General features: G+C 38.6%; 1 protein-coding gene and 1 long non-coding RNA gene across 5 annotated transcripts in view; one reads left to right on the forward strand and one right to left on the reverse strand.

Annotated features, from left to right (window-relative positions):
• The window catches only part of Nrdc (nardilysin convertase), an 87,973-nt gene extending 87,442 nt beyond the window's left edge, over window positions 1–531 (reverse strand). Inside the window, exon 1 of one of the 2 annotated variants that reach the window (XM_027944915.2) lies at window positions 126–531. In XM_027944915.2, coding sequence (XP_027800716.1) covers window positions 126–460 — 335 coding nt within the window. In that variant the 5' untranslated portion in view covers window positions 461–531. The remainder of the gene's footprint in view (window positions 1–125) is intronic. The other variant, XM_027944916.2, reaches the window with a different exon arrangement.
• Window positions 532–809: 278 nt separating this feature from the next.
• The window catches only part of LOC114100341 (uncharacterized), a 107,778-nt gene continuing 92,659 nt past the window's right edge, over window positions 810–15,928 (forward strand). For all 3 annotated transcript variants that reach the window (XR_011708834.1, XR_011708835.1, XR_003584048.2), the window contains exon 1: window positions 810–917. This is a non-coding gene — a long non-coding RNA (uncharacterized lncRNA). The remainder of the gene's footprint in view (window positions 918–15,928) is intronic.

Consider the following 15,928-nt stretch of genomic DNA (forward strand, 5'->3'; position numbering starts at 1 on the left):
CACACAGAGAGACAGACACACACATACACACACACACTCTCACACAGAGACAGAGAGAGAAAGAAGTGACGGCGGCGCCAACACAGGCCCGCACCCTGTTCTCCCCATCAAACCTCCTCCCTCACCGGTATTGCTTGGGGTCGCTGGGAGACTTGATGATCTCAGGGTCTCCGGCATTACTGAGAGACCCCCTCCGTCCCTCCTCCTCGGATTCATCCGCTCCTAGACGGGCAACCCGGCCGCTCTCGCCCAAATCCTGTCCATTGGGTTGCAGTTCAGGGCAGCTGCAGGTGGACTTCGCCTTGTTCCTTCCGGGCATGGTCACAGTAGGAAAAGGTCTGGTAGAGTCTTCACACCGACCCCGCGCTCCGATTCTCCACAGCGCCGCGAGCTCCCGCCCGGCCTCACACAACTTCCTCCCGGTGGCACAGACTGCAGCAACCGCGACTCTCCTCAGCATTCACCACCAAGCCGTAGTGATGGGCATCCCGCTCCCCAGGGCCCACCCCCTCCTCCTACTCCAGCCGCTCCTCCTCCTCCTCCTCCGCGTTCCAGAGGCGGCGGCCGCGGCCGGCGCTGATGCTGCCGCAGCCACAGGGGAGGACAGGCCTGAACCCCTCCCCCAACTCGGTCTCTCTCACGCTGACTTCTCTCATCCCCCGCCCCTCTGGACGCGGTGACGCTACTGACGTTAGCCAATCACGAGACAAGAAGGCAGTTACGCTCATGGGAACAACCAATGGTAACAGGGAAGGAAAGGAACCAAAGGGACCCGGCTGGATTCTCGGAGCACCCAGAGAGCATTTCGAAGCCTAACGTGGGCGGGGCGACAGAGAGGAGGCCGAGTGACGCGGAGGACGACGGGAAAAGGGCGCCTGCGCTGCGTTTATGACGTATTCGACAGCGGCTTTAAGGCAGTAAGTACTGCTCCGCGTCTCAGAAAAATATTCCCCTAGTGAGAAAACTGTGAAGCGAAAGCGGATAGATTGAAATACAAAGTCTTCTCCCGTTCGCGTTATATTTTGTGAACTCTGCCTCTCAAACTCGAGGCCGAACGTCTGGCCGTGACTCATCATATAACAAAAAGCAGAAGGCCGGAAGTCTTTTCCTTCGCCCAGGAGGTGGACGCTGCCCCCCTGAGGGGGAGTCAAGCGCCGGAAATAGCTATTGAGCGTTTCCGCCGCTTTCCTGTCAAGTGCTCTTGCTTTTCGCCCTCAAACCTTATGAAAGTGATTGAAAGATCGGTCTGGACATTTTTTTGGCTCCGCCACAGACTAGGGTCCACAGTTATCTTACCTTTAAGTTCACCGAACTTTTATTGAACAACTACGACGTGTCGGCGAGCTGCTTTTAAGTTTTTTCTGCTTGCAGTAGCCTTTGATGGGCAAGCTAAAATGTGACTTAAGTATAGACACAATTAAAAAAAACCGTAGCTGACAATAAGATACTGACAGGTTCCGATGATACTAGCACATATAAAAATGAACATGAATGAATGGAGAAAGACTTGAAGCAGGGATATGTACTGTGGGTTATTATATCTTAAGTTTTTCTAGGCCTCTTCTGAGCTCCAGGCATGGGATAAAGCCCTGAAAAAAAAAATGGGGTATTCAAAAAGTAATAAATGCTATGAAGAATACAGGATAGGAGGATAAGGAGTTGGGGAGGACAGGTGTGGAAGGTTCAGGCAGGAAAGGATGAAACCTGAACTGGGGCAAAAGATGATATTGAAAAGTATTGTTCAACGATCCCAGTTTTCAAGAACCTATCAGCTTTTTAAATAAGCAGCTCCACTAGACTGCCCTCCTTCGGAGCAGTTTTTTTTCTTTGTATCTCCAATCTCTAGCACGGCTTCCCAAAACACAGTAAATCAGTAAATGTTTGCTATTGAGTAAATACCCGCAGCGACATTGTCTATATTGTATTAAGAATTATTTTTCTCTCCAAAGCAATAATGCCAGAAGTGAGAAATCATCCAAGTACAGCTAGCAATTAGATTTTCCTTACTAAAAAACAGAATTTACATCTTTAAGTGTGACCTATTAGTTTTCCTTTATTTTTTACTTTGCAGTACTAGAGATTGAATCTACAGCTTAACACATGCTCAGCCAAGCGCCCTACCGCTGAGCTACATTTCCAGCTCTTAGAATTTTGCTTTAAAAAGATCTCTTAGTGGGGCGTGGTGGCACAAGCCTGTAATCCTAGCGGTTTAGGAGGCTGAGGCCAGAGGATCACAAGTTCAAAGCCAGCCTCATCAAATTAGTGAGACCCTGTATCAAAACATAACAAAAAAGGCTGGGGATGAGGCTCCATGGTTAAGCCCCCATGGATTCAATCACTACAATAAGTTCAAAAAAAAAAAAAAAACTCTGAATTTTACAAGTCACCAGATTCAAAATATGGCAACACCGTATAGTGTGGCATTCCATGTATTCATTCTATGTATTCATTCCACCAACAAATCCAGCTGGGAATAGAGTGATGAACAAGAAATTTTCTAGTTCTTTTGATTGTGAATAGTTCCAGAAGGAGATAAAGACACATAGCCCATAGCCTGGCCAAAGAGTTCTCTAAAGAAGGAAATTTAAGCTAACATTTGAAAAATATATAGGAATGGTGCAGGAATGTGTAGGAATGGGTTTGTCAAAAAGCTTTTGATAATCGGGTCAGTATGGCTAAATTACAATAATCTGGGAGCAAAAGGGAAGGAGATGAGTGGCAAAAAAAATCATACAAAACCTAAGAGTAAGTCTCTATTTTGTGTATTTTTTTGTATCATTGGATTCCCAGCTCTTTGAATGGTTTCTGAAACTCTGTAGTATTTATTCAGTAAATAATGACTGAACAAATGAAGAGAAGTCATGATCACAAGTGTTTTCCAAGTAGATCACTGTGGCTGATGTGTGAAAAATAAATTGGATGGTGAAGGGCCAGGGAAAGTCTGTAAATGAGAAAAGAGGGAGCAGAGCCAGGTATGTGATCTGTGCCTAAAGTTCCAACTACTCAAGAGGCAGAGGTAGGAAGATTGCTTGAACCCAGGAATTATGGGCCAGCCAGGGAAACAGAGAGAGACCTGACTCAAACTTTAAAAAGAAAAGGAAGAGGAAGAAGTTGAGAGGCTACTAAATAATATAGGCAATAAAAAATAACTTGAGTTTGGGGAATGATGGTGGAGATAGATAAGTGGTGTATTTAGGAGGTAGAATTGACAGGTTTATTAGTAGTTGATTTGATGTGGGGGAATAAAGAAGAGAGTAGTGTAGGCATAACTTTCTAGCTGATTTTCTGGTTGGATAGATGATAATCCCAGTAATTTTCAGAGTTTCTGAAAGGCAAACATTTTAGAAGGAGAAGAGCATTGGCTCAGTTTTGGACTTTGAGTCAGGTTGAGTTCAAAAAAGAGACCTAAATTGGAGATCAAAATGTTGTGGTTTATCAGTTTCTAAGTTGTAACCAAAGCCTACTGAATAAGACCACCTCAACCCCCATTGAAATTGTGAAGTAAAAAGAGAAAAGGGCCCTAGGACCAAGCTGTGAAGAGGAAGAACTCACAGAAGAGACTGCCAAATTGGTAAGAGAAAAAGCAGAATGTGATGTCCAAGGAAAAAATAATTCTCTGATGCTGGGCTGAGTATAATTTCGAGCCCATAGCAAATGTCAGAATTTCAGATTAAATGTATCAAATATGAAAATTGATAAGGCATCACAGAAGTACTTTAGTTTGGGTCCTTTAGATACAAAAATAAATACCTAGCAATGGAGATGAAGCTCACAAATGACCTATGGCATAACCAGGACTTTCAAACCAAAAGCATTATTTTCCCATTGAAAATAATTTTAAAAGTTGCCACACCTCATTTGCTCTTTTTTAAAATGTTTTTTTAGTTGTAAAAGGAGACAATAACTTTATTTTGTTTATTTATTCTTATGTGGTGCTGAGGATCGAACCCAGTGCCTCACGTGTGCAAGGCAAGTGCTCTACCTCTGAGACACAACCCCAATCCCATACCTCATTTGAATACTCATAGTTATTATAAAAAGTATTTCCTGGAGGAAACATTAAATCAAGCTACTTCCATTTATAAGAAATTGAGCTAAAATAAATAAATAATAAAGTTAAAGATCACAGGATTATAATTTTAACCCTATTTATCTAGTCTTTCTTACAGTATATAAATGCTTTTTTTTTCCATTTCCACTCCATCATTAGCATCCTATACTCCTTTCCAGCTTACCTCATAGATTTCCTTCTCATTAGGTAGTGACCCTTTGCTCTCTATTATTCTGATGAAGTTCAGAAATCATGAAAAAATAAAAACATCTCATTTCTATGTTTGATGCCTACCTCTGAAAATTATTTTAATTTTAGTCAATGTGATAGCTGTCTACCTACCAGAGAAACAAATCTGAGCTTTACTCCTAAAAACTCAAAGGTAAGTTATTCTTAACCCCATTATTCGCCTTTATGTTTTGAGAGTTAGGAAAAGTCAAAAGTATGATGGAGTATTGGTTCTACGTTGAGTAGATGTAGAACTCAATACATCTGGTGTGGCATAAGCCCATTTAGCTTCAAGCCCAGAATTATCTTCCTTTTTCTAGTACCTAAAATTCCCGTATCTGTGATTCATTGTAATCTTTTATGACTCCTCTTAAATGCCTGTTACACTTTTGAAAGAAATGAAAACTAAGGCCATTTTGTGACTAGTGTTTCAATTTTAGAACACTCTCTGGGAAACTTGAGATCATCATAAACCTGGGGTGGGTGAGGAAATTACTAAATGTAGGTGAAAAGGCAAAGAGGAGGTAGGTAACAACAGAATTATTATTTTCAAAATACTGTCTGTGGCCCACGCTCTAGAAATTATACCTTTGGAGCTCTAGCTATTATGGGTCCCACCCACTGATTGTTATCCACCTTTGGCAGTTTTGTATCCAGGTCAAGAAATAGGCCTATTTTTATGGAGCTTTGTTTATGTAATATACAAAGTAATTTATGAGATTATAAAAACAGTTTTCTCCTTTATTATAAATATGGTTATAGGAGGAATTTAGTGCTTAGACCTTAAGATAAATTAGGAATTGCTCTAAAAATTATGCCAAATGAAAGATTATTCTATAACCAGTGCCCCTCTTCTGGTTTAAAGATATGCATTTTAAGACTTTGTCTAGAAAGGAAAATGTGAAGACACAAAAATTATGTTTATAATATATAATTCAGATTATGTTACTATTCTTTTTAAAATTTATCAGTGGCCCCTCTTTTATTTTTTTCCTCCTGGTACTGGGGATTGAACCCCAGGGGCACACTGCCACTGACTACATCCCCAATCCTTTTTTAAATTTTTATTTTGAGATATAGTCTCTCTAAATTGCTCAGACTGGTCTGAAATTTGTAATCCTCCTGCCTCAGTCTCCCCAATAGCTGGGATTATAGGTCTGTGCTAGCATACCTGGAACACACTGACTGGCTAGCTGAGTATTTTATTTATTTGTTTGTTTGTTTGTGTTTGTTTTGGTTACTGGGGATTGAAACCAGGAGCACTTTACCACTGAGCTAGTCCCAAGTCCTTTTTACTTTTTATTTTAAGACAGGGCTCATTAAGTTGCTAAAGCTGGCTGGGATTACAGGGGAACACCATTATGCCCAGTCACAATGACTTTCTTACTCTAACACACCAGGATATTTCCTTTTTTAGGGCTGTTATCTCTGCCTCTTGGCCTGGAATATTCTTCCTTTAAATTTTGCATTGCTGGCTCCTCATGAGTCATACAACAGTTCAAATGTCATTCTCAAGAAGTGTCTTCTATTATCCAAAATAGTATTCATTATTTGAAATTATATTATTTATTTGTGTATCGGCTTTTTGACTATATACTGTCTATATTATCAGTCCATGCAGAGTTGGTATTTCATTTGTCTTATTTCCGACCATATGGCTAGAATCAAAAATCATGCCTAGTATATATTGAATATTCAATAAACACTTGTTGAGTTAATCAATGAATGATACAGAAAGGGAGGACAATTGAAGTTTCAAGACCAATTGAGTGTGTATAGCTTTAAATTTGAGATGAACACCTTTATCATTGGGCATGGAAAGAAGATATAGGCAGAGATAGGTACAGATGTAGCAAAAAAATTAACTAGTATTAGGAAGAAGGAAGCAACTAGAATTTATTTATTTACTTTGTTACTAGAGATTGAACCCCAGGGCACTTTACCACTGAGCTACATTCCCAGCCCTTTTTATATTTTATTTTGAGACAAGGCCTCACTAAATTGCTGAGGCTGGCTTTGAACTTGTGATCTTACTCCCAAGCCACTGGGATTATAGGTATGTGCCACCGCACCTAGCCCCCCAACCCCCAAGTAGTGGGGATTGAACCCAGGGTACTCTATCACCAAGCTCCACCCCTATCCTTTTTATTTGATTTTATGATAGGAATTTGCTAAGGTTCCCAGGTTGACCTCAAACTTGCCTCAGCTTCCCACATTGCTGGGATTACAAGCATGTGCCACTGTGCTTAGGTTTTTAGACTCAGGGCCCCCTGAACATGCTAGGTAAGTGCACTACCCTTGAGCTACACTCCCAGTGTAGCAGCAGGAATTTAAAAGAGTTTTTGTCTGATAGTCCTCAGCCTCTGTTCTCCTTTTGAAATATGATACAAAGTCAGTGCTGTGACTGAGGGATAGGTAGTGTGAGGGGTCTTGCTTTCTTGGAAATAAGTAAATAAGATATTTGCTTTTACTGTTTGTTTAAATTTCACACATCTTGAAACCAAGCCCAGGTGGTAGTTTCTGTTTCCTGAGTAACTATCATACTTTGTGCCAAGCATTTTACTTTCATTGACTCATTTAATCTTCACAAAAATCTGAATCTGACACTCACTAGTTTACAGAGAAGTTAAATATCTTGTACAAAAAAAAAAAAAAAAATGAAGCTACCAGAATTGCAAACTGTATGTTTCTGAGTCAAAGATTATATTCTTTCATCTCTTATGTGTTGCCTATCAGTAACCCAATGTGGTTAATTCCCAATCTAATCTTTAATTGCAAAGTAACAAATGTCATAACTAATATATCCCAAAAGGACAGTTCATCACTATCACTAAGAAAATGTCTGGCTTAAATCATATTGTTATGTCCTGGGCATGTACCAATATGTAGCAATGAATCCCACCATTCTGTATGATTATAATGCATCAATAAAAATACAGAAAAAAAGTAAGTATCTAATATTCCAATAATCATCCTTCCTTTCTGAATTATTAGGTCTAAAAGTCACTTACTGAGATGGGGATGTAGCTCAGTGGTAAAGCACTTGCCTAGCACATATAAGGCTCGGGTGCCATCCCTATATAGCTAATAATAATAATAATTAATTAATAAATAAACAAAGTCACTTACTTAGGTGGTGGACTAAGCAAGCCAGGACCTCTGGGTAGGAGCAACACAATGATATGTGTCAGGACACGAACAATGTAAGGAGGTGACCATGAGGGCTAATGGTGCAAGTGTCCGAGTCCAAAGAAAGGAGAGTGAGGGGTGAGGGCAGCAGTCCTAATGGGAAATTGGTTACATACAGGGGTGTTTTGGCCTTTAAGTAAATATATTGAAGATAATGAGAACCAGGTTTCTCACTGTGTGCTGGGTTTCTGTTCTCACGACTAAAAGGCTCAGGGGTCACTCCTGTTGAACTGGGCTAACTGGGCTGCACAAAATAACCCCACAGGAGACACAAATACCTTTTTCTTTGGGGTCGCTGTGACAGCTTCTCTGACCTTAAGGGTTCGCAGGAAGAGAGAGAGAGAGCAGGAGCTGACCCCTTTTATTGAGGAGAAGCTATTCAAATGAGGCAAGGGGTCAGGTTTCAGGGAGCTGAGTCTATCTTCATGATGTCCACTGTCAGCAGGTTGACTGACACCTGGGTAGGCCACACCCAAGGGCACGGTAAGAGAAGGGGACACACACAAGGCACTTCCATGGAAGATTCTATCCTAAACAGGGCAAGGGATTATATTACAAAGGAACAGGTAAGCATAGCTTCACCCATGGGGCTGTAGCAAGACACATCCATGCAGGAGACACCGACCCTGGAACCCAAGAAGGGTAGGGAAAGCTCTGCCACATTTCTGTGACTAAGCACCTCAGCACCCAGCTAGGGAGTGTGACTCAGTCACGTGTAAGGTTGGTCTCCCACAACTAGGGGAGGCGGAAGTTAAAAGATGGAAAAGCAGAAAATTGGAATGAACTCTGCGATGTTAAATTATGTTGTACATAATTTGAGACTATGTAAGCTTGGTCAAGTGCATGCCTAACCTGTCCTAGGTTTAACATCACAAAGTTCATAATTTAAAGTATCAAAGTTAAATTATAAGTATCAAAGTGAACTCACGATTTTCAATAGTGTTTTAGTTAGGGTTTTCATCACTCTGACCAAAATACCTGACAAGAACAATTATAGAGGAAAAGTTTATTTGGGGCTCACAGTTTCAGAGGTTTAGTTGGTGGTTGGCTGATTCCATAGATCCGGGCTAGAGATGAAGCAGAACATCAAGGCAGAAGGGTAAGGAAAGAATGGAGGAAAGCAGCTCAGGACATGGCAATCAGAAAAAGAAAGACAGTTTAGCTCACCAGAACAAAATGTATACCCCAAAAGCACACCCCCAAAGGCACCTCCTTCAGCCATACCCTACCTTACCAACAGTTACCACCCAGTTAATCCATTTGAAATTAGGTTAAAATTCTCATAACCGAATCATTTCACCTCTAAACTTTCTTGTGTTGTCTCACACATGAGCTTTTGGAGGACACCTCATCTCTAAACCATAATAAATGTATAGAGAGAAGTAAATATATGTGTCCATGTATATGAATATGTATATACATGCATATATTTTCTAGGAGCAGTGACTCCCCAATAGCAGTGAGCATACCTAAACCCCCATCTTGATTCTAATTATCATTCTCCACTAAAATGCCATTTTCCACTAATAGCAACCAGGGTTTCTGTGAGAAATAGCTGATTCCAAGGCTAGGGCAGAGAAAATTCAAGATGAGCCTGGAACATCTTGTTAAACCAGAAAGTAAGGAAATGTTCAAAGAATGATGAAGACATGTCAAAAAGACATAAAGCCCAAATGTGGTAGCATATACCTTGTAATCCCAGTTATTCAGGAAGCAGAGGCAGGAGGATTGCAAGCCTGAGCAATTTGGCAATACTTGTTTCAAAATAAAAATAGTGTTGGTGATATAACTTAGTGGTAAAGCACCCCTGGGTTCAATTTTCAGTACACACACACAAATAAATAAATAATAAAAAATAACAGGACAGCTTAAATAGATTCTCACTCCTATGGCCAGAATGGGAACAACTGAACATCAAAACAAATAATGATAAAATAGATAACTCATTTTATAAAATAGAAATCCACGCATCTAAACTGATGAGTAGAATGAATGAATGAATGAGAGGAAAAAGGTTTTTGTTACAATACCAACAATGAATATGGACTGGATGATGAAATTAGAAAATCACCATTTGGCAACTATACTAGCAATTAATTCAACCAAGAAATATTTAAGTACTACTTTTAAATTTGATAAAGGATAGGATATCTACATAGTCTCAAAGTATCTCACCACAAAATAATTATTAAGAAGAAACAAAGGGGATCCGTTTGTGACTCAGCAGTAGAGTACTCGCCTAGCATGCGCAAGGTGCTGGATTCAATCCTCAGCATCACATAAAAATAAATAAATAAAATAAAGGTATTGTGTCCAACTACAAAAAAAAAATTTAAAAAAGAAGACACGACACAAAGGATGTGACTCTACTTTGTGTATAACCAGAGATGTAAAAAATTGTGCTCTCTATGTGTAATATGAATTGTAATGCACTCTGTTGTCATAAATAACAAATCAAAATTTTTTTAAAAAGAAGAAACAAAGAAAATTTTTATAATGGGAAAACCTGACAAACACCATTTCTGAGCACAATAACATTATTACTAAGGAACAAATTGCAATTGTTATCAGTTAACAGTATACAATGAAGAAAAATCCAGCATCATTTCTGTGCTATTCCTACCCAAAATGTGCAACTTGAATCTAATCAAGAGGAAACAGACTAACCCAAAATGAGGGACATTATATAAAATAGCCCACCAATAATCTTTAAAAAGTAGCAAAGTGATGAAAGTCAAAGAAAGACTAAGAAACTGTTCTGAATAAGGACTAATGAGACCTGATAACTAAATGCATAATTACAAATGGCATTATCAGGACAACTAACTAAAGAGTTCTGTGGATTATGTGATAGTAATGAATCAATGTTAGTTTCCTGATTTGGGGCTGGGAATGTAGCTCAGTGGTCAAGTGCATACCTAACCTGTCCTAGGTCCTGGGTTTGATCCCCAGCATGTGCGCACACACAAAGAAAAAAAAGTCCTGATTTTTGAGGATTTTAGGGTAACCAGACATCATATTGGCAATATATTCTCAAGTTGTTCAGGAAGGAAGGCAGCCTCTCTGTACTGTTGTTATAACTTTCCTGCACATTTGAAATTATTTTTTTAAAAAGGAAAAAATATCACTGAGGGGAACAAAATGAGCACAATTTGAAACATTGAAACTGCCTGCCAGTGTCTTAAATGTAAAATGTGAGTCCTGGAATTTGTGGAGAAAAACAATGTTTATGGGGGTAATGGTAGTAATTATTCTCTGTCTATCCACACCCTCCAAAATCATGCTGAAGATTTTCCTTTTAGAAGCCTTCTTTGACTATTCTAGTCCATACTTATCACCCATTCCATACCTAAACTCAGAATGTACATTGTTTATTTCACTTCTTTAGTCCTTTTTTTTTTTTGATACTTGGACACGATACCTTTATTTCACTTATTTATTTTTATATGGTGCTGAGGATCGAACCCTGGGTCTCACACATGCAAGGCAAGTGCTCTACTGCTGAGCCACAACCCCAGCCCCCCTTAGTACTTAATCATATATAACCTTGTGACTTCTCTTGTATTATTATTGTCTTGTATAAATTTTAAGTTCTTGTTTAAATCTTGTGAATGTTATTTTCTTAATCATAATAAGTTTAGAAACAGATATCACATATGGTTTCTTTCTCTCCTCAACATTACCTAATACATGTTTTGCAATCGCATTTTCATATCCTAAGGACTGTCAAAAATAATTGATTTCGCCAAGCAAAAATTTCATACATACCAACTATATATTAGGCACTGTAAATAATAATTACTTACATGTATAGGATGCATTGTAGTTAATAAAACATCTACACACCCATTATCTCATTTGTTATTTCTAACAACTCTGTGAAATAGGTGCTGCCATATGATAAACAAACACAGAGAGGAATTGTGAATTATTTAAAGCCATATAGCTTTTAAAGAGCAGAATTGGAATGCCACCTTCATTCTTCAGATTACAAGTTCAGTTTCCTTTTTTTTTTTTTTTTGCTTCACCATAGAAAGCAAATAACAAGTCTGGACCTCTGATGTTCATAAATATTGTATTAGTTTTCTACTGCTGCTGTAACAAATTACCACAAACTCAGTGCCTTAGGTGATACAAATGTATTATAGTTCTGTAAGGATAAAAGCCTGATACAGGTCACCCTGAGCTAAAATCATGAGGTTAGCAGAGTTGCATTTCTTCCTAAAGTCTAGAAGAGACTCTGTTTCCTTGTTGTTTCCAGCTTCTAGATGCTACTCATATTTTTTGACTTGGATTCCCTTCCTCCATCTTCAAAGAAAAAAAACATTGCATCTCTAGATACATCCTCCTCTGACCCTCTATTCCACTTTGAGGGATCCTCACAATCATGTTTGATCTACCCAGATAATCCAAAATAGTATCTCTATTTTAGAATTAGCTGATTAGCAACCTAATTACTTCAGAAAACTTAACTGTCCTTTGCCATATATCCTAACATATTCACAGATTCCAGGGATCAGGACATGAATATCTTTGGGAGTCCTATCATGTGGATGTTCTTCAAATATGCACTTTCCAAAGATCCACTGAGCATTTTCACATCTTAACTCATGATATGAATAGTTCTTCCATCTACTGAAAAATCAACCATTAGATTCCAACAGGACAATTTGTTTACTGGAATATTGACTTTTAGCAATTAGTTTACCAAAAACATAAGCCACAGTTGATTTACAAAATTTAGCATCTTCTAAGTCCACTGTTCCCATTCAACAAACAAGGAGGTCAATGACATTAAGTAACTTGCCTAAGGACATACAGCTAGTAAGCAATAGAGCAGTAATCCAAACTTGGACCCTATTTACAAAGCTTAAAAGCTAGAAGCTTTTATCACACCATTTTCTCACCAATAATAGAAACTCCTAGGGCCTACATTTTTTGAAAAATCCAAATAAAATTTACTGCAACTTTTTGTAGAGTTTAATTTGTGCTACAAGATGGGCCTCATAGAAAATTATTTAAAGCCCCTCAGGAAAAATATCCATGGCTTAAGGTATAACCACTTTTGTTTCTTCTTTGGGAAAAAAGATGAGAGATGATCTCTGGGTCAAATGAAGGTGAGGAGTAGAGAAGCAGAACTTAAGGTTATTTTGTGTGATGATGAAAGAATTGTGCTAATTGATTCTTGTAGCATAAAATGAGAAGTGTCTTTTTTTTTTGTCAGTTGGTCTTCAGTGGCTTCAGTAGATATAAAACAATATCTCATCCCAACAAAAGGATTACACATTGATTAAACTAACTTGTTTCAACTGGGGCCTACATTTAATGCCTGTGATTTAAACATTAATTTGTTCCTTTGAATCATCCACTTTTTTTCTGTTTTTTTCTTTTCTTGGAACCCAGGAATATACTGCCACTAGCTACACCCCCAGTTCCTTTTTTATTTTGATACAGTGTCTCCATATATTTCCCAGGATAGCCTTGAACCTGTGATCCTCCAGCCTCAGCCTCCTGAGTTTTCTGGGATTACAGGTGTGTGCCTGATTGGATTATCTATTTTGGGGAGTGGAACCCAGGAGTGCTTAACCACTGAGCAACCCCCCCAATCCCCCTTTTTTTGCTTTAATCTTTTTACTTATATATGACAGTGGAATGCATTACATTTGGATTACTGCTCTATTGCTTACTAGCTGTATGCACAATTTTTCATATCTCTGATTATATACAAAGTATATTCACATGAATTCATACATGTACTTTAGATAATAATGACCATCACATTCCACCATCATTTCTAACCCCATGTCCCCTCCCTTCCCCTACAACCCCTCTGCCCTATCTAGAGTTCATATATTCCTCCCATGCTCTCTCTCCCTACCCCACTATGAATCAGCCTCCTTATATCAGAGAAACATTCAGCATTTGTTTTTTGGGGGATTGGCTAACTTAACTTAGCATTATCTTCTCTAACTCCATCCATTTATCTGAAAGTGCCTTTTTTATATTTTATCTAGAAACAGGGTCTCGCTGAGTTACTTAGGGCCTTGCTAAATTTCTGAAGCTGACTTTGAACTCATAATCCTCCTGCCTCAGCCTCCTGAGCTACTAGGATTACAGGTGTGTGCCACTGAGCCCATCTTGGATCATCTACTTCTTACAGACTGCCTTGAAAATGCAAATCACTGCAGTAGAGGCAATAATATTACAGAAAATGTTTGGCATTTAATGAATTTAATATTTGTAGTTTCCACTAATCAAAAGTGAACCAACCCCAGGGCTGGGGTTGTAGCTCAGTGGTTGAGCGCTTGCCTCGCATGCATGAGGCACTAGGTTCAATCCTCAGTACCTTATAAAACAATAAATAAATAAAACAAAGATATTTTGTCCATCTACAGCTAAAAATAAAATAAAATAAAAACTTTAAAAAGTGAATCCCAGTGATCCCTGACCTGGAATAATGTTAACATTACTAAAGTTTGGTTTAAATCACTCACTAGAATTCTGGTGTTGTGGTTTGGGTACAAGGTGTTGTGCAAAAGCTCCTGTGTTAATTTATAGGAATGTTTAGAGGTGAAATTATTGGGTTGTGAGAAGCCATAACCCAATCATCCTAATTTGAATGGACTAACTGGGTGGTAACTATACATAGGTGGGACTTGATTGGAGGAGGCAGATACTGGGGACATGCCCTGGAAAGGTTCATCTTCCCTGTGGTTCCTTCCCCTTTCTTTCTGCTTGCCAGCCACCAAGAAGTAACCAGTGCTCCTCCACTATGCTCTTCACCATGGTGTTCTGCTTCACCTCAAGCCCAGAGCAATGGGGACTAAAACCATGAATTAAATTGAAGTTTTCCTCTTCTAAGTTGTTTTTGTCAGGTATTTTGGATACCTGACAAAGCAAAGCTGTGGGGAAATGTCCCTTAGTAATTCAGTCTAGTCAATCTCCTAGAATCCAAGTTTTAAATTTGCTTTACTATATGATTTTCATCATATGTGTCTTATTTGGAAATTATACTCTATAATGTCATTCCTAAGAGAGGATATTTTTCAAGAGTCTTAATTAAGATGAATTCTTTGGTAATATCAAGAATCTATATCATAGTGACAAGAAGCTGTCAAGGGTGATCCCATATCAGCTTGAGAAGTTGCATATTATAATAGTATCAGGAGACATGGGTTAACCTCACTACTTGTGGGTCATATGATCTAGGGGAAATTATGTAATTTCTTTAAGCCTCAGCTGCTTCTAAAAATGGATATAGATTCTTGCTTAATAAAGTTGTAAGGCTTAAATAAAATGATGGATGTACAAGTGTGTGGCAAAGGAAGACAAAATCCTGATAGGAGTGTGCATGAGTATGTAAGCAAACAGCTGTAAAAAACAATTAAAAAGGCATAGTAGGGGTTGGGTTCAAATCTTTACTGTTGCTTGTGTGATCTTGGACAAGTTCTAAGTCCTTAGAAACTCTTAATCTTGATTTTCTCATTTATAAAACACATTCCTCATAGAGTTGTTGTGAGCATTAAATGCCATTATACTCTAAGAGCAATTATTCTAGAGTCTGACCCCAAGTATATGTTCAAGAACTGTGCACTCTTTTAGAGTGCAAGTACAAAGGTTCCAGATGGTTGTCTTTAATTGACCTGATGATGACAGACATGATTTCTTGTTAAACCACAAGGCGGAGCTAGAGACATAGGAGTGGATGTCTTATTTAACAGGAATCTTCAGATTTCAGGGAGAAAAAGAAGTAGTTTTTCATATGGAATCTTCAGATTTCAGGGAGCAAAGAAGTAGTCTCTCAGAGTCCATGGGTTTTGCCAAAACAAAACCTATTTCCCTTTAAGCCACCACTCATGTTCCTCTGAGTCATTTCTTGTTGTTTGCTTTTTTGTTTTCAAAGAGAGAATAGTAGGACTGGGGTTGTGGCTCAAGTGGTGCGTTCCCCCAGCACGTGTGAGGCACTGGGTTTGATCTTCAGCACTACATAAAAGTAAAATAAAGATATTGTGTCCACCTAAAACTAAAAAATGATTTTAAAAAAGAGAGATAACAGCCCAAAGAACACTCAATAGACATCAATAATGTGAATTTCACTTCCCCCTTGGAAAAAAATTTGGATTTAGCACATAGAAGATGACTATATAGTTATAAAAGAAATCCTTTAATATATTTAGCTTTCTTCTCATTCTTTAGCCCAGAGACCAAAGGCAGCTTTTGTCTACACTCTGCTTATGTGACTGATTTCCTGTCTCTCAGAGCCCAATTCTCTTTCCCAAAGGCATACTAAGAATTTCTCCCAAGAAGCCCATGAGGTCCCCATACAAATATCACTCCTGGAAGTCTGTCTTAGCATCCCAGGATGTTAAGTATATAGATTAAGTTTCAGTTGTTCTCAAAGGATCACTTTGAAGGTATATTTTGTAAGCTCATTAAAAACTCAACTCTCATTACTTTCAA

This window comes from Marmota flaviventris, chromosome 10, assembly GCF_047511675.1.
Source record: "Marmota flaviventris isolate mMarFla1 chromosome 10, mMarFla1.hap1, whole genome shotgun sequence".
In the NCBI taxonomy this organism is placed as follows: Eukaryota; Metazoa; Chordata; class Mammalia; order Rodentia; family Sciuridae; genus Marmota; species Marmota flaviventris.